The sequence below is a fragment of the Convolutriloba macropyga genome, chromosome 6 (genome assembly GCF_964194025.1).
Source record: "Convolutriloba macropyga chromosome 6, txConMacr16.3, whole genome shotgun sequence".
Taxonomy (NCBI): domain Eukaryota; kingdom Metazoa; phylum Xenacoelomorpha; order Acoela; family Convolutidae; genus Convolutriloba; species Convolutriloba macropyga.
In genome coordinates this window covers 62,248,763-62,271,298 of record NC_134473.1, presented here as the reverse complement: position 1 = coordinate 62,271,298, position 22,536 = coordinate 62,248,763, and the positions used below count along the sequence as shown (strand labels likewise).

Genomic DNA, 22,536 nt, shown 5'->3' with positions numbered 1-22,536 from the left:
CTAAAAGTTTAATTGCTAAAAGCTACAAAAAATAATGTGATGAAGTCAGTACACACACGAATAAAAAAAACTAATATTTTTTGAACAATTTAAAGCAAAAAACCCTGGATAAATTAGAAGAAAGTGTTTAACTTTGGTTTGGGATAGTAATTAGAATTACCCGACCAACGTTAAGTTGATAGCACGAAAATTTAATGTTTGAAGAAAACATAAACGGCTAATGTCGGGCGAATTGCTCTCAAACAACTGGAGAGGTTGGCTTCGACAGTAGCTAGTTGCGTTTTAGGTACTATGGGCGGGGGTGAGTGCGCGTTAGTGAGAGGGCCCAACATGTTTATCACGTTTTTGAGAACGAAAAAGCAAACAATCAGACGAAAAATCAGTACTATAAAAATACTCATTAAAAAGAACAGCAGTACTAATATAATTTATACGAAATTCATTTGAGACCAATTAATAACGATAAAAGGAGTAAAATACAAGAAACGGCCATTTTTTTAGCTCTAGCCTGTAAACACTTTTTTCAAAACTCTAAAAGTAGCTGTGAAAGAAGCTATTAATGAGCCACGACTCCACATCGCAACTAACAAAAAACGTAAGCAAAAATTAGAACCGATTCGACAGAAAGACGAGTGCAGCTCCTGTGGCCAATAAAAATTTGCTTAATTACCAAACCTCATTTCATTCCGACGTTGTAATTACAGGTCTGACTAATAACGTATGATATCTTAATTTCGACTAGCTGACAACTATTTTGGAAGGACCTCATACCTTGCATGTCTCCTCTGCAGATTTTGGGTTTGATCCATTCGTACGTCTCTTTTGTCTGAAACGAACCAACTTTTAAGTTCAGAACATTACCAGCAAAACCCCGTTAAGTGGCAAACTGTTTCAGCCAATGAAACATGACTAAAACTAATTTAACATCTCTATAATCAGATACAATTGCAATCGCAAATTGCCCTTCTTTTTAGGCTATACAAAATTTTTAGTCTATACACATGGCTAATACCACAAGTTAACAGGCACATCTTACCTATTGTTTGTGCAAATAAGTGCCTTGGTTTGTTCACACAATTACGAAAACAAATTTTAGATAACTGTGTGAAAGGGAACCATTCCCGTGACATACCTTTCCATCGACACATGGGCCATGAAATTTGTAGTAGTCTTTTTCTGTGCACATTGGTCTTGTCTCACACTTCTCAGCCGCGTACACTAAAAAACAGACCTCAAATAATGAAGGGAAAACTTCTGTCCACGTTGCTTGTTTTATTTGTCTTTATTGTTTAACTATTCTACATATAGGCCAATGATTATAGAATATTAAAACCTTTTAAAAGGCAATTTAGCGATTCTTCTTTTCTCAAATTATTCTCGTCAAAAAGGCAATGACACGAAACTATGAAACTTGCTCAATTGAATTTTGGTGCAAATTTTAGGCACTATAGTTAAACATTTGTTCTTGACAATAGAAACAATATCATGTGAAAATTAATCTTCCGTAAGAAAGCCAGAGCAGACTAGCAATGATAACGATGTTTTCTCATAATGCTTCTTTCTCAAATTCCCCTCAGAGAGCTGCATTCCAATTTAAAACTGGCGAGTTGGATCTTCGGAGAAACCTATAAAACTATACCATTAGATCTCGCCAATTAATCCATGAAAATTTAAACCTACTCTGCTGAACTAAGCCAGCTTAAATTTCTCTACTTTCAGAATAAAAGGAGGCCTCAAAATAATAAAGAGTTAGGTAACGATATCCACACTTTGACAAACTTATAATTCAAACAGATTCAAAAAATCTACAAATTGATGGTACAATATGGGGATCTATGTGTTTTGCCCACTCCCCCCCAGCTTAGTGAGCATAAATCTTTTATGACCCCCAGGCGCACGTGCTATTTTCTTACATAGTAATATCCTATATAATATATAATTTGTAACTGGGGGTCGTAAAAAACACTGGGGGTGGGCCGAAACAGAATAGATCCCAGGATTTAAATGGATGAACTTACGAGAGTATTCAGAGGCAGCATTGCAGTTCGAGCACGTGACAGATCCCTCAGTTGGGGCATAGGAGTTAGGAGTACAGGGATCGCACGTACTGGCACCCTGCTCAGATTGGAAAAAGCCAGCAGGACACTTGGTGCACTCGGTTGAATACGCAACACCTGCGATCACATTGCTAATTAAACAAGCTAATACTGATAGCTATTGATCAATATATAACCATACCCAGCAGATTGCAGGAAAATAGCCGCATTTGATTCCCATAACTCTATTGGGATTGAAAGAAGAGAAAATCAATTAAAATTGATTTTTGTTTAAAAACATTTTTAAGTGCGATTTATTTTGATGTCATTTCGTAATTGAACATACTCCTGTCTCTCAGTGAGAGGTTACAGGGTCTAGTATCAATACCAATAAGCATTATAGATAGTAACTAACACTTATGAGAACAAAATTCAAGTACCGGGCATCTAAAAGTGGGCTTTATGGGTTTATCCCGTTTCTATTTCTGACTTTGATTTTTTATACTGACTCTCTTCATTTTGAATTGCTTTGCTGAGCAGCTGTTGTTTAAAAGGACTTTGAGCAGAATGACAGAAGAGTGAAACTAGCCTGGAGAAGTCAAAAATATTTCGCGCAAAATGTCGAAAAAGCGGCGAAATGGGTAAAGCGATAAAAAGTTCGACGAAGTAAAAAAAACATAGCCGGAAGAATTCGAAGGAGAAAATTGCCTATACTTATGACTAAACAGCTCCAACAACTATTGTGAACCCGGAACCTCTGTAAATGCCATAAAAAAATGAGGAAGAAGAGAAACGGCATTCAAAATCTTAAAACAAATTGAAAAAAAAAAAAACTAGAATAACTTAAGATTTTTTTAAATTGTACAAGGAAACATAAAGTCGAATAACGTTCCTTTGCAATTGGAGCAATGAAAAACTCACAAAACAATGGGGAAGTTATAAAAGAGTGGGTAAGACACTTGTGTAAGATTTAAAAAGAAAAACTGCAAAAAATGAGAAAAATGGTTTAAAATTTCTCAATTTTTCTGTCAATTTTCCCAAGAAAAAAATGATATATACCAAAAAAACTTTAGCCAATTGGTATCTGAATATTCTTTAAGTAACAGCTTCTATTAAAATCCCACTTAGAGCATTAAAACAAAAAACTGGCAAAAAAATCATTAAAAATCGTCTAAAAATCAGCAAAACTGATCAAAAACCTCCAATTTAGCGTTAAACTCAAATTAACTACTTGAAACCTTCAATTCCTATCGAAACAAGCCTAAAACTAATACAATATTATAATCAAACCTCATAACCATCAAAAGTTGCAAAAAACCGCTTTTAAAAGCGGCACGTGAACAAAAAATTTCGCTCGCCTAGAGAAAATTTTTCCACACATCAATTTCTCGCTCTCTCAAAAACAGCGGTATGAAAAAAAAAACACTCTCTTTTCGCTCCGCTCTTCATTTTTGTTCAGCACGAAAATCACTCCAAATTTTTTCACGCGTTTCATTTCCCGCTTCAAAAATCACTCCAATAAAATTGATTAAAAAAAGGACTTCTCCAATACTCCTCTTCGAGTCGTAAAAATTCGAGGCGCTATAATAGCCGGCTGAGAAGATGAGGGCGGCTATTAATAACTAGTCTAATAGCTTTCTCGTCTTACAATAGCCCCTTTGGGTTCGAAGTATTTTTCATCTAATTCATCTCACCCAACATTCTAATCTTTTATTTCTTCACCACTATATCAATTAACCTCTGAAAAGCTTAATATACTGCTTAATTTTGCTAAAATGGGAAAGAAATAAACGTTTTTATATCATCAATAAGAGCTTTCTTAACTATAATTTTGTTTACAATAAACTTTGTTGATTGACAATAGGATCCAACCACATTAAGCAGAAATCCACTAACCATTGATATAGACTGACTTCAGAAGAACTGGCTTGAGCCGACCAGTGGCAGCGCTGGTTGCATTTTCTCCGTACGTCACAGTGTATGTCCTCCAATAGAGCTTGTTTACTCCAGTTCCCAATTCAACCTACAACGCATGTTATTTTTTAGAAACGTTTCAGGACTGTTACTTTTCCCCCGGTGAAATATAGCCTTCCATAATTGTATTATTTCGTCCCTATAACGGTACATGTCAGCTGTTATGGCTAGTTCCACCTCAGGCCAGCATTAGCAACATATTCCTCAAATTCTTTTTTTCGCCAGTTAGAATTTGACAATCCATAATTTGACTTTATGATTTGTATAAAAAGGTAGTCGCATCTATCAGTAAATTATAACTATAATCAATGCAAAAAACCTGCATTAGTTTGTTTGTATTAGCATATGCAAATGACGAATAATTTGTTATGTTGTTTACCGCAAAAAAAGTTAAGCCGGGATTCTCTATTACAGACCTTCACGCACTTGCTTCGCTAGCTTTTGTGAGGAATCCGATTAATAAATCGAAATCACCATTGGTGATGATTCAAGTGATCACTTGCCTTAATTTTTCTCCATTCATCGTGTCCAGTTGTTTTCGGATAGACACTGCTCTCGCGGGGCTCGTGACAATTTTCATCCACAACCTAAAATTGACTTACTGTACATTACTGTAGCACTGTTTTACCAGATTCTAATTCTTTTCACCCCCAAAACCCTACATATGCCATATTTGAGTGCTAATGCCGAAATTCAGATCTATTCTGTTTTGCCCCCCCCCCCCCCCGCTAAGTGGGCTTATATCTTTTACCCCTCCAAGCGCATGTGCTATTTTTTTACATAGTAGCGTGCTATATAACAACATATGAGTTGGTACGGGGGGAGGGGGGGGGGGGGGGGGGGGCGTAAAACAACAGAGGGGGGGGGGCAAACAGAAATTCCTCACCAAAATTCTACGTATAGTACCAATTCTATAAAGGATTAAACTCGGCCTGAAATAGTAAGAGGGTTGAAAAGGCTGGGCATTGTCTTACCCAACTTTTACGAGAAGTTTAGCACGATGAAGAATGCAAAGAAATTAACACCGCTTCATATTCAATGAACAAATTGGATATAAAGAAAGATTGGCAAAATCAAAACCAAATCAAAAGTAAATATGTGTGTCATTCGAGTTTCCTAAAAGCGTCCTTCGCCAAAATTGGGTCTTACGTCTCACAAACATTAAGAGCGCTTAATTAATTTGCTCTGTATCGCATTCAAATTAAAATTCAATTGGTTTCACATTTCAGAAGTAAGGAAAGTAATTTTAGCGAAGAAAACTTTTAAGTGACGTAGAAAAAGTTCCGCCGAATGAAATGAATCAAAAGATTATAGTACTCAAAAAATTACCGACAATTTTTGGACAATCAAATTCTCTTATTGCTAGGAGATCTGCCAGAAACCTATTAAAATAAAAGCAAGGATAAAAATCAGCCGGCATATGGCAGCCTCGAATGAAACTGACAATAGACAAATGATTGTTGAACAAAAGGGCTGTTGAGATTTGAAATATGAGCAAAATGGTCACAGTACAAACTGGAGGTCACCAACTAAAAATATTTAAACTAATTTAAAAATCAATAATAGCCAATATTGCAACAAGGTCTATACGTTATATGGCCACTAAGCTGGGTGGGGGCTATGATAGAAAACCCAGATAGTGCTATTGAGAACACCAAGAGAAGCCACGCGCAGCAGCAACAGCCTCGGCCGACCAGCAGCAACAAAAATACTTTTTCAAACAGTTTCTGAACTAAAAAGAGCATAAAAGGGTTAGACAAATGCATCAAGATAACAGCACTAGGCTTGCTCAGTCATCGCCTTGCAGCTATGCAAGATCAATGACGACACTTCTACTTTCAGCGCGTTTAAAAATAGTCAAGATTACTTTTAGTCGTGCTTTAAATTAGATGATATGGTGGTCGGTTATATCAGCTATCATATAGCTTAAAATCATTCATCACTAGTTCTGAACAGGCAGTTGAGACCAATTTTCTATTTTTTGATATTTGTACATGACTAGACTTTTGTATCTCTGTGCATTCCTCAATATGATAGCGCAGGCATATCAAGTTTTCAGATTTCCTTCGTAGTTTAAAGATTTTTAATCAAAGCACTTTTTAGAACTGTTTTATGTTCCTGGATAGATTATGACCATCTTCAATTGATGTTTTTACAAACAATTGATGTTATTACAAAATAACAGTGCAGGTTGTACTGGCCCGTCCCATTCCTTATTAGGCTATACAAACCATTATCAACTTTAACCGCTCATTAGTGTGGTCAAGCATGACAACGAAACCAAAATTTCGTCCATGAGGGGAACGAAAACAGTTTCCCAGTTTAAAAAAACTCGACCTTTCCATAAAGGACATCAAGAACTTTTTCGAGTGATCTATATTAACCACGGCTACGCACTGAAGAAAAGCTTAGAACACATGTGATGTCCATAAACAAAGCGGTCGTTATTCCGCCTTCCTCAGTCTTCTGAGTTACAAGTTGCAAGTCAAATAAAAAGTTAAATCCAAAATTATTGTCAAATATCACACCGCCATATGGCTTTCCTGTTACCCATTTTATTTTGTTTTTTTTTTCATACAAAACTTTCAAAAAATTGCTTATCTGAAAACTCGATGCAAAGATTGCAGGAAAATAAGCCGTAAATACAAGATTGAACGGGTTCAAATTAAGTGACCCAGTCGGATATAGTAATAGTATCAGTTACGGAACTGAGTCAAGTCTCATAGAATTTCTCCACCTCCATTCCAGTTAACTTAAAACTTCGTCTAATAATTTAGGTTACAATTACAATACGGATTTTAAAAACCTTTTAAGAACTGTTCGTCAGTGAGGTTATTTTCAACATTTGCGGAAAATTTTTCAGGTACACCTATCTATGTAACTTAAAAAAATGAACTTTAACCTAACGACAATAACTGATATTCATCGAGCTTTACGAATCTCGTACATCTAGGGCACCGCGACTATCCAATAAGCAAGGCTGATATAGTTGATTATTAGCTGCTCAGCCTTCATAGAATAAACTGGTATCTTCTTACATGATTACAGTGGACAGAACACAAGATGTCATTTTGATCATGAACAAATATTCTCTGTAATGTCCTGACCTACATTTCAAAGAATTTTCATTGACTAAACAAAATAGACTTAGAAATCATTAGGAAAACAAATTTAAAAAAATAGCCGGAAAAACCCCGGAAAAGACTCAAAGTCGAAAGAACTGGATTTTCAAATCGCTGAATCTCCTTGCAGAACGCACTAATGCAGAGCAACCAACAGTCTGTGAAAAATTAAGAAAATTCAATTTATAACATACCCGGCAGATTGCCAGAAAATAGCCGCCGTTGATTCCAATAAGCATGATTGGGATTGAAAGAATAGAAGATATCGAAAAAAAGATTTTTGTACAAAAACATTTTTTACGTCCGATTTATTTTGATGGCATTCCGTAGTTGAACATACTTCTGTTTCTTAGAGAAAGGCTACAGGGGCTACTATCAATACCAATAAGCCTGAGAGATGGTAACTAAGACTTATAGGAACGACGTTCAAATAGCGGTCATCTAAAATTGGGCTTTATGGGTTTATCCCGTTTCTATTTCTGACTTCAATTTTTTTATTCTGACTCTGTTCATCTTGAATTTCTTTGCTGAGCAACTAATGTTCAAATTCACTTTCAGCAGAATGAGAGAAGAGAGAAACTCGCCTAGAGAAGTCAAAAAGATTTCACGCAAAATGCTGAAAAAGCGGCAAAATGGTAAAGCGAAAAAAAGTTCGACGAAGTAAAAAAAATAGGAGCGCTATAATAGCCGAGTGAAAAGATGAGGGCGGCCATTAACAAGTACACATACAAACGAAAATGACTATATTTCATGAAATGAAAACTAGTAATCTAACAACAAATATCCACTAAGCTTTAATGAGCTTACAGATATCTTCATTTTGGAAGAAAGAAAAAATTTCTCAATTTTTGGTCAAAATTCATAGAAACAGACAACTTTGTAGCAAAAGAACCTCGTATCTTTCGTAGTAAATAGAGCCTACAGGCATGAAAGTTCAATTCATTTACCAATAAATTCAAAAAAAAACAATACAACGGGTCAAAAATTGCAGAAAGACTAAAATTAGCAAACTAGTTGAAAAACCGTGAAATTAGCGTTTAAATCCCGTTATTTACAAAAATCAAAAAGGTGTTCAAACAGGCCGAATATTATTACTTTTGATGACAACAACCAGTTAGAACAAAAAAGCACGTGAAAAAAAGTTTACTCGCTTAGCGAAATTTTTTTCACGCCTACATTTGTCCATCTCTTTCAAAAGGCATCAACAAAAAAAAAACTTCTCCGCTCTTCCAATTTGATCACTGAAAGAACTTTTTCAAACTATATTCACTCCCTGAACTTCGGGTTTCTTTTTTCACTCACTTAATAAACAAAAATAAACAGAAAACCATAACCCGTCTTAAGAGTCGTAAAAATTCGATCAAAAAATTTTAAAACAGTAAAAACTAAAGAAATTTCCGCCATTTAAACAAAAAAAAACCACAAGCGAGAAAACCAAATTTTATTGATAAAGAGTTTTCTTTGCATTAAAATTAGAAAGAAAATTCGGGCAGTACGATATTAGTCGAAAACTCGATTAGTCAAAGCCAACTGCTGTAGCCATTAGGCGAACTTTTGTGGAAATTAGGCGAAAACCTATTAAGACACCAAAAACGGAACTTCAAAATTTACTACAGAACGAGTAAAGAATTAATTTAAAATATAGCTGGCAGATTGCCAGAAAAAAGCCGCGATAGCTTCGTAGATCCGCAGTCTAAGAAACAGTAAAAAAAGACATCAAAAATTAGTCTTTTCACTAAAAGCTCAGATGTTATATTTCGATTACCTGGTCTTAAATAGCCTCCAATTAGAGTGATATACACTCACTTGACCTTATCTCTTTAAATTAAAGAAAAGTCAATTTCAGAGTGAGGAACTCAATTCAATTTTGAGTGAGTAAGTCACGCGTGATCAAAAACTTAATCACGCAAATAAACAAAAACTTGCTCCACTAAGACTGATAAATGACGTCACGCACCAAAATCAGTTGAAATTTCATGAACGAAAGAAAATCAAATCTTGACGAGGAAATTAAAAATCAAGAGAAGGCCAATAATAGTCTCAGCTATCGCTTAGCGGGCTATTAAAAAAAACAATTTAATCTTAATAGTTTAGAGCTATGTCAAGCGGATAACTTCGAAAAAAATGTTGGTGAACTATGGGATAGAACTAAACTGAAATGCTGCTAATTTACAATGTTAAAACCCTTTTTTGTATTTTGTAAGCTATTATCATGTATCAGGGACACTTGAGAACTTTGAAGTGTCAAGCGGATTTTGAAGTACAGTCTTCAAGTGTTTTATTAGGTTTTTGCCCAAATTCCACAAAAACTTTCGCCTAATGGCTGCAAAAATTGGCTTCCCAATCGAGGTTTCGCCTAATATCCCATCCCCAGAAAATGCATGCCGCAAAAACACTCCACTCATTTATTTTCTCCACTTCCTGTTTCGATTCAATTCTCCAATTTGACTTCACAAATCATGAAAACGTGTGAAGAGATCTTAAAGACAGCGTCCAAATACAATTCAATTTCTTTGAACTGTACAAAAATTGCACTGTCCGCAAGTTATCGAAACTACATATCTGGTATACTTACATAGAAATGGAAGTGAATTCCTGGATCGGTGTATCTGTATTCAAACTCCACGTATCCAGGGATCTTCAGGTCCGCCACATACATCAGCCGGATAAAGCAGTGGTCGGCGTTCGACACGATATAATCGCCGCGTGGCGTCCAGGAGGACCTGAACAGTACAGGGATTCAATTGAGAGCAAACCTATCAAGTCAGTATATATTACATGTCACAGACCGCCGAACAATCTATCCACAATATCCTGTGATAAAATCTGATTAGTTGGAATTTGAGGTACGGATTAAAAATATATATACACAGTACTTTGTAAGTATTTTTATGGTAGCCTGAATCGTGTTCAAAACAAAACCCAATAACTCGAACTTCAATAAGAAACTTGAGTTAAAATTGACATTCAAATATACTAAATGCACGAACAGAAAGGAGAGATCATACGTACATGTTACATGATGAACTGGTGTATGATATGTAAGTATTGTCGATAACAAATCCAAGCGGTAGAGCTGCAGCAGCGCCTTCGGAATCACTTTCAGGCCAATAAGTGATTTTAGCCCCACTTCCCAAGGAGTAGGTGCCCGGGTTACACTTGTGACACTCGTGGTCTCCCTTCAAGTCCAGATAGTATCCAGGCTCACACGTTTTATCTATAAATTCAAAATGGTCTTGGTGAGATCTAAGTGAATTGGCCAGTAGGTGGAAATTGCACTTCAAAACGTAGCTTAACTCTCTCCTATTAGCCATAAAATAGCGATGAGAGGATTCAAATCTTTCAAAACGATTCAAAACTTGAAAAATTCCTGCAAGAATCTTTCAAAATGTAAATCTAGGCAGAAACAATTATTACGGCTCTAAAATGTATGCTCTAAAACATTAATTGACAGAAAAAATTACAAGACATTGACATTCTTACCTGGTTTTGAATTCCAAATGTTGTCTGTTATTATTTAAATGTGAATAGTGACGAAGAGATTCGCTCTCTTATTTAAAACAGTTGCGCCTCAAGACGGACAAACATAAAAAACTTGACATACATTTTAGGTTAACATTATCTCCAATGCAAAACATAGTCGGCAGATTGCCGGAAAATAGCCGCGATAGACGCCTGTGGCCTTCCATGAATTGGAACAACTAAAGAAAAACGATAGAAAGATCGACCACCAGTCCTTTAATAGACCACTAGACTTTTTGGGTGAGATTCGTACTGTCAATTTTATGACACATACGGTCTATAAGGAAAAAGCCCTAAAAGAGCTTTTTCGATATTGATATTCGAAATCAAAAACTCAAGACTAAAACTCAAGAAATAGAGCATATAAGTTTGACACTACTTAGATGCGCACTATTAATCTTAAACTAGTAAATGTTCATAAAAGTTCCATAAGTGAGTTCAGAAGTCAATTTTCTGAGTGAGGTAAGTCAAGCACTTGACCTAAAAGCACAAAATGACGTCACACACAACTTTCAACTGCGAATCAGTAGAAGTCACTGAAGTCATGGAAAAAGTCCATTCCAAGAAGGCAGGTTGTAAGAATCATCGATGGAGACGACGAATTAAAAAAGCATAGCCGGCAGATTGCCGGAAAATAGCCGCGATAGACGCCTGTGGCCTTCCATGAACTGAAACAACCAAAGAAATAAGAGATAGATCGACCACCAGTCCTTTAATAGACCACTAGGGATAGATTCGGACTGTCAATTTTATGGCACATACGGTCTATAAGGAAAAAGTGCTCAGAGAGCTTTTTCAAAATGGATATTAGAAATCAAAAACTCAAGAATTAGGGCGTATAAGTTTGGCACTACTTAGATGCACACTATTGATCCTTAACTAAAATGTTAATGAAATTTAAAGTTCCATAAGTGAGTTCAGAAGTCATTTTTTGAGTGAGGTAAGTCACGCAATTGGCCTAAAAGCAGAAATGACGTCACGCACACAAATTTTAACTGCAAAGCAATAGAACTTAGTCAAAAAGTCAATTCCAAGAAGTCAATTGCAAGAAGTCAGGTCGTAAGAATCATCGATGGAGACGACGAATTAAAAAAACCACGACATCCCCAATAATAGCCGCTATCGCTTCGCGGCTATTAAACATAGCAGGACAACTCCTGAAATACAATCCAAAGAATTGAGTAAAAAACTTAGAAGTACTCCACCTGACCAGCAGATCAACTGAACAATGCCAGCCAAAACCCACACAAAATCATCGCAAACATTTAAACAAAAACAATCGAACAAACAAAAAAAATATACTCATTGCTATAACTCCTTGAACACTTTACACCGAAGTCAAAATTTGATCCCTTTAAATATATCTATTTCAAAAATATGTTCAAAATCGATTTTTGTCTGAGAAATTGGTCCAGGATTATATCTGCACGAATAAAGAAAACTCATTGGCCCTTGAAGATCGATTAACTCAGAAAAGAACAGAAAAAATTTTAGAAAACGAAATTAAGCAAATTTTAATCAAATGTTGCTGAAAATCGTGATATTAATACTTCAGAATCTTTTATGTGTCTCTAGAGGCTATCCAGTAACCCAACTCCAAGCCTTAAACAATTCATAGGCAATAAATTTTAGACAAAATTTCAAATTTCCAAAAGAGAAATTCGTTCTATTAAAATGTTGAACCCTGTTCTATTGCCCCCTAGCAACTATGTAACAACATAAATCAAACTCTGAAGGAGATTACCTAGCTCTTGAGGCAAGAAAAACTGAATAAAAGACAAATGTTTCAAAAACTTACAAAAAAATTGCAATATCAAAAAATTTCTAAAACTCGAAATGTTAAATTGTTGAAAACAGTTCCATTGACACTAGCAACCATGCAGTAACGTTTTATAATAGGTTTTCTGGCACTTGAGAATGGACAAATGGTTCTTGAGAATGGACAAATGGTCTTTGAGAATGGACAAATGGCACTTGAGAATGGACAAAAAATAAAACTTAAATTGCAGATTTTATTATAAAAAATGCTAAAATTCGAGATATTAAAATGTTGAAAACCATTCCATTGTTACTAGAAAATATGCAGTGCCTATTATCAAACCTAAAAGGAGATTCCCTGGCCCCTGAGGTTGGAAAAACTACAAAAAACAAAATTGCAAAAATAAGTATTAATTTGCGTGTTTGTGTTTGTAGTACCAAAACATATAGCTCATAAAATGGTCATAACAATTAATTTTCCGTCGCAGAAGACCCTCATCAACTTTGAAAAACTTCAACCTAAGACTAATCGAACAAAAAACTCAAAAAATCACAAAAAAAAACATGAGAAATTGCACCATTTTGAGCCCGAATGGCCTTTTAACTTTAAATTAGGACTATCCCAGCAGCTGCACCACTCTAAGCACTTGAAGGACCACTAAAGCCCACTTTGGGCCTCTAATGAAACTTAATGCCCGCTGGGCTTCACCTGTTCATCCCGATCAAAGTCATTGAAAAATGTGTGAAAATATCTGAAAAACACAGCGCACCAATAAAATTCAAATTTTTTGAATTGTAAAAAATCACGATGTCCCCAATAATAGCCCCTCTCGCTTCGCGGCCATTAATGAAAAAATTTGTGACTTCCTGAAGTGAAGAGCACTCCTAAATATTATTTAAATACTTTCAGGCTTCAGTCCGATTTGAAGTATGAGGTGAGAAAAACACAAAATTATACTAAATCTCAGCATCATTAATGACTCAACATAATTTTCCGACAAGTTTGATAACAATAACCACGAATCCAGATCTTATAAAAAAAACGAAGACCCGTGCATTCGCGCATGCATAACTTTAAACCTTTCGTCACTATTCAAGTAAAATTCAACTCACCGCACGCAATTCCGAAATAGTCGCCCGGCGCTTTACAATTCGGAACTGTAGGAACTGTGAATCTGTACTTTTCATTGGTTTCTGCGTTGCACTCTGTCATCACAGTAGTCAATTCATCGTCCTAAAATTAAAACCACACAGGATGTATCAAGTCTGCAACAAATTAGTTCGAGGACAAGCAGGTCGATAGATGTTACTAGCATTTATTAATGAACTATCCATTTTTGGTGAAGTTCAATAAATGGGATACTCCCAAAGGGCATCATACGCACGGGATCATACCCAAAGTGCATTATAAGCCAATTTCACACAGGCTATGAAGTGTAATTTTATTGCGAAAAAAATGATAGCTCAATATAGTTGGAGTGGAACCTAAGATCACATCAGTAGTTTAATTACCGTGCACTGTCGTTGCGCAAGTACCTGGCCCAGAAATTGGAGTACGCCTAATAAGATGAGGTACTTCATTAACGCTCTGAAAACAGGTAAATGTCCCTTTATTACGTCACTAGTAATCAATACATAAACTTCAAATAAAAAGCGTTAGCTTGAAATATTCTCCTGCGGTCACCATCAACTATCCAATGGAAGGACATTACACTACTGCGTTGTTACGTTGAGACAACACAATTTGGATCTAGTCGGTCCCATGTTTTTAAGCTCTCCCCTCTCCATTTACATATTGTATTCTTATATAGCACGTTAATATGTAAAATATAGCGCATGCGTCTGGAGGCCCAAAAGTCGTGGTCACTAAGCTTGGGGGCTGAAACAAAATAGATCTGGCAATTTAACAAAAAGACACAAATTGAAATATATATATATATATATATATATATATATATATATTGAATCTGAATCAAAAATATGTTTGAATCCTGCAACTCTTCTGTCTATTGGAACTCTTTTCGTGTCGTTTAAGCATTTCCGCTGCAACTTTTTGTTTAAATTTGGTCTTCGACGTTTCTTTTCTAATTGTAATTGGAAGTGTGTTCCATTTTCGATTAAAGTTACGAACAATTGTACCATTACTCCATTTTGACTTACATTTTTGTTCTAAGAAAAGGTTATGGGTTCGTTTCTTTGCAATAATTGGTACGTTTTCTAAAAATCTAAAATGATTATTAGAGCGATTTCTTGTTTGTTGGAGAATATTGAAAAACCTATTTAGTGACAACCGTGTTATTTGAAGCTCTGCTGGAAGAAATTTAGTCTCCAGAAGTAGATCTCTGGCAGTATCGTATTCGGTTTTCATACAGCAAACTTTTATGCCCCATTTTATCTGTTTAGTAATTCTGTCAATAGAGTAAGATGGTAAAATGAAAACAAAAACGAGTGATTTAAAAAGATTTATTCTTGCTTTCAATGGTACCTGATAACGAACCAATTGTAATGATCTGATTGATGAAGCCATTTTACTGATAACCTTTAGTTTATTTTGGTATGTCAGTTCCCTATCAATTATTACACCTAAATAGCTACATTTTTCAGATACTTCCAATCGGTGTCCCTTGAAATCGACAGTTTCAATGATGGGAAATTTTCTATTCCTGAACACCACTACTTCCGTTTTTTCCTCATTCAAGGTTAACCTGTTTTGTTTCATATATTGATCTGTCTTGTTTAATGTATCTGCAGCAATTAGCTGCGAATTTGCTTCATTGTTTGCATGACATAGAATTGCTGTATCATCGGCAAACTGTAATACATCACAATTCGTTGATACATCTTCACTGAAGTCGCTGACATAAATTATAAAAATTAAAGGCCCTAAAGCAGTTCCCTGAGGGACACCGTGATTTATGACAACCCAATCTGATTTTGCTATTCCAATTTTTACACATTGTTTTCTATCACGAAGGAAAAAGTTTAATAAGAGTCTTGCATTCTCTCCAATTCCTTAGTTTTTTACTTTGTTCATAAAAACATCTATAGATATTGAGTTGAAAGGCTTTGCTAAGTCAAAGTTGTGACAACATTCGTCAACGCACTGGTTTATTTTTCCAGTTAAAGAAATGATAGTATCGAGATAGGACTTTACCTTTTGAAAATTGATTCCTGCTAATCAGACCAAGAAGAGTTTGGTGGTGAGTTAGTTGTTCAAGTAGTAGTCGCTCAAAAATTTTTGCTACAGTTGGTGTGACTGACATGGGTTGATAGTTTGTTGGTTCTAGTCGGCCTCCTTTCTTATAAACAGGTGTAACATAGGCTGTTTTAAAAATATTAGAAACGTGTTTCTGTTCATACATTCATTGACGACAAATTGTAAATGAGTTCCAATAGACAGTTTATTATCTTTTAGAGCCCTTGTTGGTATATAGCCCGGCCCGGATGATTTATGCTTCAGCAGATTAAGAATAACATTATACAATTGTTTTCTGGTGACTGTTCGGAAGCTAAATTCTGGACCCTCAATTGTTAGGGAAGAATGATTTGGAGAAAATACTTTGCCTTTGTATATAGTGAGCCTCGAAAAAAAAGAATATTGGCGATCTGTCTGTCATTCTCAACAAGATGACTACCTTCCCTTAATTTGACAGTTTTTTCTATTTGACTGTTGGAGTTGATCCTGTTTTTGATGAATTTCCATTGTTCGCTTGAAGTTGGTAGCTGCTGTCAAAAAATTTTTGGTATAATCTTCTGCAGCTTTTTTCAATTTTCTATTCACTGAATTGCGTAAAAGATTTGTAAATATTATTATTAAAGATTGACAACACAATTTGGATCTATTCGGTCCCATGTTTTTAAGCTCTCCCCTCTCCATTTACATATTGTATTCTTATATAGCACGTTAATATGTAAAATATAGCGCATGCGTCTGGAGGCCCAAAAGTCGTGGTCACTAAGCTTGGGGGCTGAAACAAAATAGATCTGGCAATTTAACAAAAAAGACACAAATTGAAATATATATATATATATATATATATATATATATATATATATATATATATATATTGAATCTGAATCAAAAATATGTTTGAATCCTGCAACTCTTCTGTCTATTGGAACTCTTTTTGTGTCGTTTAAGCATTTCCGCTGCAACTTTTTGTTTAAATTTGGTCTTCGAGGTTTCTTTTCTAATTGTAATTGGAAGTGTGTTCCATTTTCGATTAAAGTTACGAACAATTGTACCATTACTCCATTTTGACTTACATTTTTGTTCTAAGAAAAAGTTATGGGTTCGTTTCTTTGCAATAATTGGTACGTTTTCTAAAAATCTAAAATGATTATTAGAGCGATTTCTTGTTTTTTGGAGAATATTGAAAAACCTATTTAGTGACACCCGTGTTATTTGAAGCTCTGCTGGAAGAAATTTAGTCTCCAGAAGTAGATCTCTGGCAGTATCGTATTCGGTTTTCATACAGCAAACTTTTATGCCCCATTTTATCTGTTTAGTAATTCTGTCAATAGAGTAAGATGGTAAAATGAAAAAAACGAGTGATTTAAAAAGATTTATTCTTGCTTTCAATGGTACCTGATAACGAACCAATTGTAATGATCTGATTGATGAAGCCATTTTACTGATAACCTTTAGTTTATTTTGGTATGTCAGTTCCCTATCAATTATTACACCTAAATAGCTACATTTTTCAGATACTTCCAATCGGTGTCCCTTGAAATCGACAGTTTCAATGATGGGAAATTTTCTATTCCTGAACACCACTACTTCCGTTTTTTCCTCATTCAAGGTTAACCTGTTTTGTTTCATATATTGATCTGTCTTGTTTAATGTATCTTCAGCAATTAGCTGCGAATTTGCTTCATTGTTTGCATGACATAGAATTGCTGTATCATCGGCAAACTGTAATACATCACAATTCGTTGATACATCTTCACTGAAGTCGCTGACATAAATTATAAAAATTAAAGGCCCTAAAGCAGTTCCCTGAGGGACACCGTGATTTATGACAACCCAATCTGATTTTGCTATTCCAATTTTTACACATTGTTTTCTATCACGAAGGAAAAAGTTTAATAAGAGTCTTGCATTCTCTCCAATTCCTTAGTTTTTTACTTTGTTCATAAAAACATCTATAGATATTGAGTTGAAAGGCTTTGCTAAGTCAAAGTTGTGACAACAATTTCGTTTTCGTCAACGCATTGGTTTATTTTTCCAGTTAAAGAAATGATAGTATCGAGATAGGACTTTTCCTTTTGAAAATTGATTCCTGCTAATCAGACCAAAAAGAGTTTGGTGGTGAGTTAGTTGTTCAAGTAGTAGTCGCTCAAAAATTTTTGCTACTGTTGGTAAGACTGACATGGGTCGATAGTTTGTTGGTTCTAGTCGGCCTCCTTTCTTATAAACAGGTGTAACATAGGCTGTTTTAAAAATATTAGAAACGTGTTTCTGTTCATACATTCATTGACGACAAATTGTAAATGAGTTCCAATAGACAGTTTATTATCTTTTAGAGCCCTTGTTGGTATATAGCCCGGCCCGGGTGATTTATGCTTAAGCAGATTAAGAATAACATTATACAATTGTTTTCTGGTGACTGTTCGGAAGCTGAATTCTGGACCCTCAATTGTTAGGGAAGAATGATTTGGAGAAAATACTTTGCCTTTGAATATACTGAGCCTCGAAAAAAAAGAATATTGGCGATCTGTCTGTCAATCTCAACAAGATGACTACCTTCCCTTAATTTGACAGTTTTTTCTATTTCACTGTTGGAGTTGATCCTGTTTTTGATGAATTTCCATTGTTCGCTTGAAGTTGGTAGCTGCTGTCAAAAAATTGTTGGTATAATCTTCTGCAGCTTTTTTCAATTTTCTATTCACTGAATTGCGTAAAAGATTTGTAAATATTATTATTAAAGATTGACAACACAATTTGGATCTATTCGGTCCCATGTATTTAAGCTCTCCCCTCTCCATTTACATATTGTATTCTTATATAGCACGTTAATATGTAAAATATAGCGCATGCGTCTGGAGGCCCAAAAGTCGTGGTCACTAAGCTTGGGGGCTGAAACAAAATAGATCTGGCAATTTAACAAAAAGACACAAATTGAAATATATATATATATATATATATATATATATATATTGAATCTGAATCAAAAATATGTTTGAATCCTGCAACTCTTCTGTCTATTGGAACTCTTTTCGTGTCGTTTAAGCATTTCCGCTGCAACTCTTTGTTTAAATTTGGTCTTCGACGTTTCTTTTCTAATTGTAATTGGAAGTGTGTTCCATTTTCGATTAAAGTTACGAACAATTGTACCATTACTCCATTTTGACTTACATTTTTGTTCTAAGAAAAGGTTATGGGTTCGTTTCTTTGCAATAATTGGTACGTTTGTAAATATTATAAATCTCTGGTTTTAGATTTTTCTTCCACGCATCAAAGAGACGGTATTTTTCATTTATGAGACCACTTTATTCATTTGTCGATCATTGCTTTTGTTGTTTTTTTACCACTTTCTACCAACTTCAAGGGTGCATGACAACTCAGTATATTTTCAAAAGTGTAGATAAATTTCGTAAACAATTCAATAGGCTCATTTATGTGGTACAAAGTTGACCAATCTTGCAGCGCAATGTCACGATTGAAATCTGATCTTGAATATTTCCTGGTATTACGTATCAAAAATTGTCTTTTTTTATCACTGTGATCTATCTTTAATGATGACTGATATACTGTTGTGAAGTAATCAACTCCAAGAGTCGACTCTAGAACATTGGCCTCAAAAATTTCGTTCTTCGAGATAAAACAGTTATCATTTAACGAATATTTTCCCACTATTGTCCATGTTGCCTCCGTTTTATTAACGTACTATAGCTCATTGTGTGCTTTGAAAATATCAAGTGACTGTCTACTTTTTGTGCATAACAAGTTTATATTGTAATCTCCGAATAAAATTAGATTATCTGTATACGAATGCACATTTGAGACTTCTACCGTCAATTCATCCAGAAAACAGTTAGAAAGATTTACATTGGGGCAGTATGCTACCGTAGTGAGTGGTTTTTGTGGTGAAGCATTCTATTTTCAATCCTCATTGACTCAAAAAAAATTTTCTATTGATTCTGTTCAAATCATTTCTTGTTTTTACTGTAAACTGTTTGGGAGCCCAAATACCTACCCCTCCCCCTCTCTGTACATTAGTTAACGATGATCTTGGTTGGTGAACGAAGTGATGACCATTGTAAAGATAAAACTCGGGAATGTCAGTTTTTTCATTTATCCAGGTTTTGCTAACAACTAGGAACGAGGTTTCATCGAGACTTTTCAAAAAACGAGACAGTTGCTCATTTTTATTATTGAAGCTTCTGCAATTCATATACCAAAACTTGGGAAACTCCAATTGTCACCCACACCCACTATTGTACTTTTCAGTTTTGTTATTTTATCCAAATTTGACGGACCTGCGCTTTTTTCAACATCACCACATTTTTGTAGAACAACTACGATGATTATAAGTAGAACTGTATACACTTGTGTAATCCCAGAGCCTCAATAGACCTCATTATATAGAATGAGGCCCTAAACCCAAAACAGATATGGCCACCAGTTGCGTGTGCATCGCCCAATTCAAATTTGAATATAGTTTTGGTCTGATTTTCAGTCTAGCCCACAAATAACGCTCTGGTCCACACCCTGATTTCGGTCTTGTAATACCCAGATTTCGTTCTCGCTAATACCCCCAATTCTGTATCAACAAATCGATTGGCCAGACTGAAATACAAGCATTGGCAAGCATACAAGTTAATTTTTCGCTTTAATTCATCATAGCCATACCTGTTAAGTAGGGCCAAGTCTTATCGCAACCAATAGCAGTAATTTACAAAAAAATGTGTCATACTTTCGAAGAGTATGGCAGGAAAAAGACCGAGATTGTAAAGAAAAAGTAGATTAAGAAAAGCACCTTCCAACACTGGGTGAATATTGGCTGGTCCAGGTCCTTCCAAGCACTACTATTTCATATAAAAGATTTCGTATTGTTTAAATCTATCAATAAAATGATAATAAAAACAAAAACCAGCTCAGAATGTAAAACAAAATACAGAGAGCATTAGGAAACTGACAACTAATGACGTAAGTAGATGAGCCAAAATAACAGCCTCCCTTCTTCAACAACAGCTCCCTTTGAAGCATAAAAAATTTCGCGCCGCCTAAGAATCCTTGACACACGAATGCAGAGGATGGCTCTCTATAGGAGCAAGGCTGACTTTTGTACTTAGATATGATATGATATCAGCGCAGTTGTCCTCTGTTCGCGCAAAGAGCTTTGATGCTAGTTGTTTCCACGGTTTGGAGCTGACGGGACAACTCCACCAGTGCATGCGAAGACAAGTGGACAAAATGTTGCTTTCTCAAACTCCGTTACTCTTTGTTGATATCTGTTCTATTAATAGATGGTACTTGTAGGCTTCGCTACTGCTTTCAGGGCAAGTCTTTGCCAGCGGTTTGGAACTTTTCACATCAAAATAAGTTTTGCTGAACTTCCATTCCCAAAGTCCGTGGGCCTTGATATCTAATCTTGCATCATCATCGGTTGTCGCTGATTTAAGAGCAAAGGTTTCAACACGCAACGGCCTAAGGCGAACTTCGGTCTCGACATCTTGACAGACATCACTTAACAAGTGCGAAAGGGGAATCGAGACGTTCATTATGACTCAATTGGGCGAAGGGCAATGCCAGCCATAGCGAACGGCAATGCCATCAGGACACTCGCTTTTCGTTAGATCAAATTGATATCGCTTCAAGGGCATAGGGTTTATCCAGCTTGATTCTACCTTTTCGTAAGCTAAATCAAGTGAGCGATTCTCGTTCTTATTCCATTCGCTCTTAATTCGCGTCTTCGATGTTCGGAGCATTCGTCTTGATTTGATACCAAGCTTTCTCCTTTCTTAATTCATGTATTATTTGTTGCTTTAGTTCGCCTTTGGGCAGAGATAAGGATGGGAGACTGGCAGTATAACTGATCATTCTTTTTCCTTAAAACGGTCTTCAGGTTGGTATCCAGGCTAGACGGGTTATGGCTTCCATGCGTCTTCAAGGCAGACTTTTACCATCGAGGCATTGAGTTTTTCAAATAGGGAGTGACGGTATGTTAAACTTTCTCCATGCTCATTGCTCACTCGAAAATTCAAAGTTGTTTTCCGTGGTTCCTGATATTCCCGCATAAGACATCAAGGACTGCTTTCTTGTCAACTTTGTCAGTTAAAGAAAAGACACCAATTTTCATTTCTTCTGTAAGACTTCGAATGCATTGGAAATTTTTCCTGTTGACATGTATTTATCAAACTTTTTGTACTCAGATCGTTTTGTTTTAGTTCTGTTAATAAGTCCTGTATAGATTTTGCTTCAAGAAAGAGGAAATCTATGTCCCACTTTATCCATTGATCTAACCGCCTTGCAATGATTTTGTTATTTGAGGCGTCATCCGCCGTTTCTGTTCTTGCAAAAATGAGATGAGGCATCACCATTACGCAGTACATTGCCGTTTCCGCGTTAGAATTATTTAAAGTGGCAGTCAGGGTTTCTTTCAAAGTATCGTTGAACTTAAGGCCTGTCTTGTTCTTGGCAGCGTAAAAAGGATTGCTTTTCTAACGAACAATTTAATTGTATGTGTTCTTCATAAGCTTCTTTCTTGCTTTCCTCGAAGTTTAACAATTTAGCCAGTAACTGCATCTCTCTAGAAGCTAGAGATGTCTGGTTATCAGCCGCTGCATGGCTTAGTGTTGTTGACTATGAGGAGATTACACCTGCTTTCCTTTCGCCGCTTACGCAGCAGAAGTTCTCATGGTGTTCTCGCTTAGCGCTGCGTCTGCTACATTTAACGTGCTGTTAACTGGCGCTAGCGTAGCACCCAATCTCTCTACTTCTGAAACGGTTTGAATATTTTGAGCAGTGTGACTGCTCAGACATGTGGATGGGATATAAATAAGGGAAGCTGATAGTAGTCTGAAAACTTATCATTAACTAATGAAAGTGTCAAAGTCTGCTCCCAAACCTTGTCGGATTCAAAAATTAATAACGATTAGAGGATATCAGCGTTAATCAC

At 35.7% G+C, this 22,536-nt stretch overlaps 1 protein-coding gene across 1 annotated transcript in view; it reads right to left on the bottom strand.

The window, feature by feature from the left end:
- The window catches only part of LOC142341831 (endosome/lysosome-associated apoptosis and autophagy regulator family member 2-like), a 250,975-nt gene that overhangs the window by 99,149 nt on the left and 129,290 nt on the right, over window positions 1-22,536 (bottom strand). The window contains exons 2-10 of the mRNA XM_075393083.1: window positions 13,925-14,002; window positions 13,526-13,646; window positions 10,145-10,349; window positions 9,708-9,855; window positions 4,514-4,597; window positions 3,933-4,059; window positions 2,019-2,174; window positions 1,133-1,218; window positions 772-826 (exon numbers count right to left, since the gene is read on the bottom strand). Of these exons, the coding sequence (XP_075249198.1) occupies window positions 772-826; window positions 1,133-1,218; window positions 2,019-2,174; window positions 3,933-4,059; window positions 4,514-4,597; window positions 9,708-9,855; window positions 10,145-10,349; window positions 13,526-13,646; window positions 13,925-13,993 (1,051 nt within the window). The 5' untranslated portion in view covers window positions 13,994-14,002. The remainder of the gene's footprint in view (window positions 1-771; window positions 827-1,132; window positions 1,219-2,018; window positions 2,175-3,932; window positions 4,060-4,513; window positions 4,598-9,707; window positions 9,856-10,144; window positions 10,350-13,525; window positions 13,647-13,924; window positions 14,003-22,536) is intronic.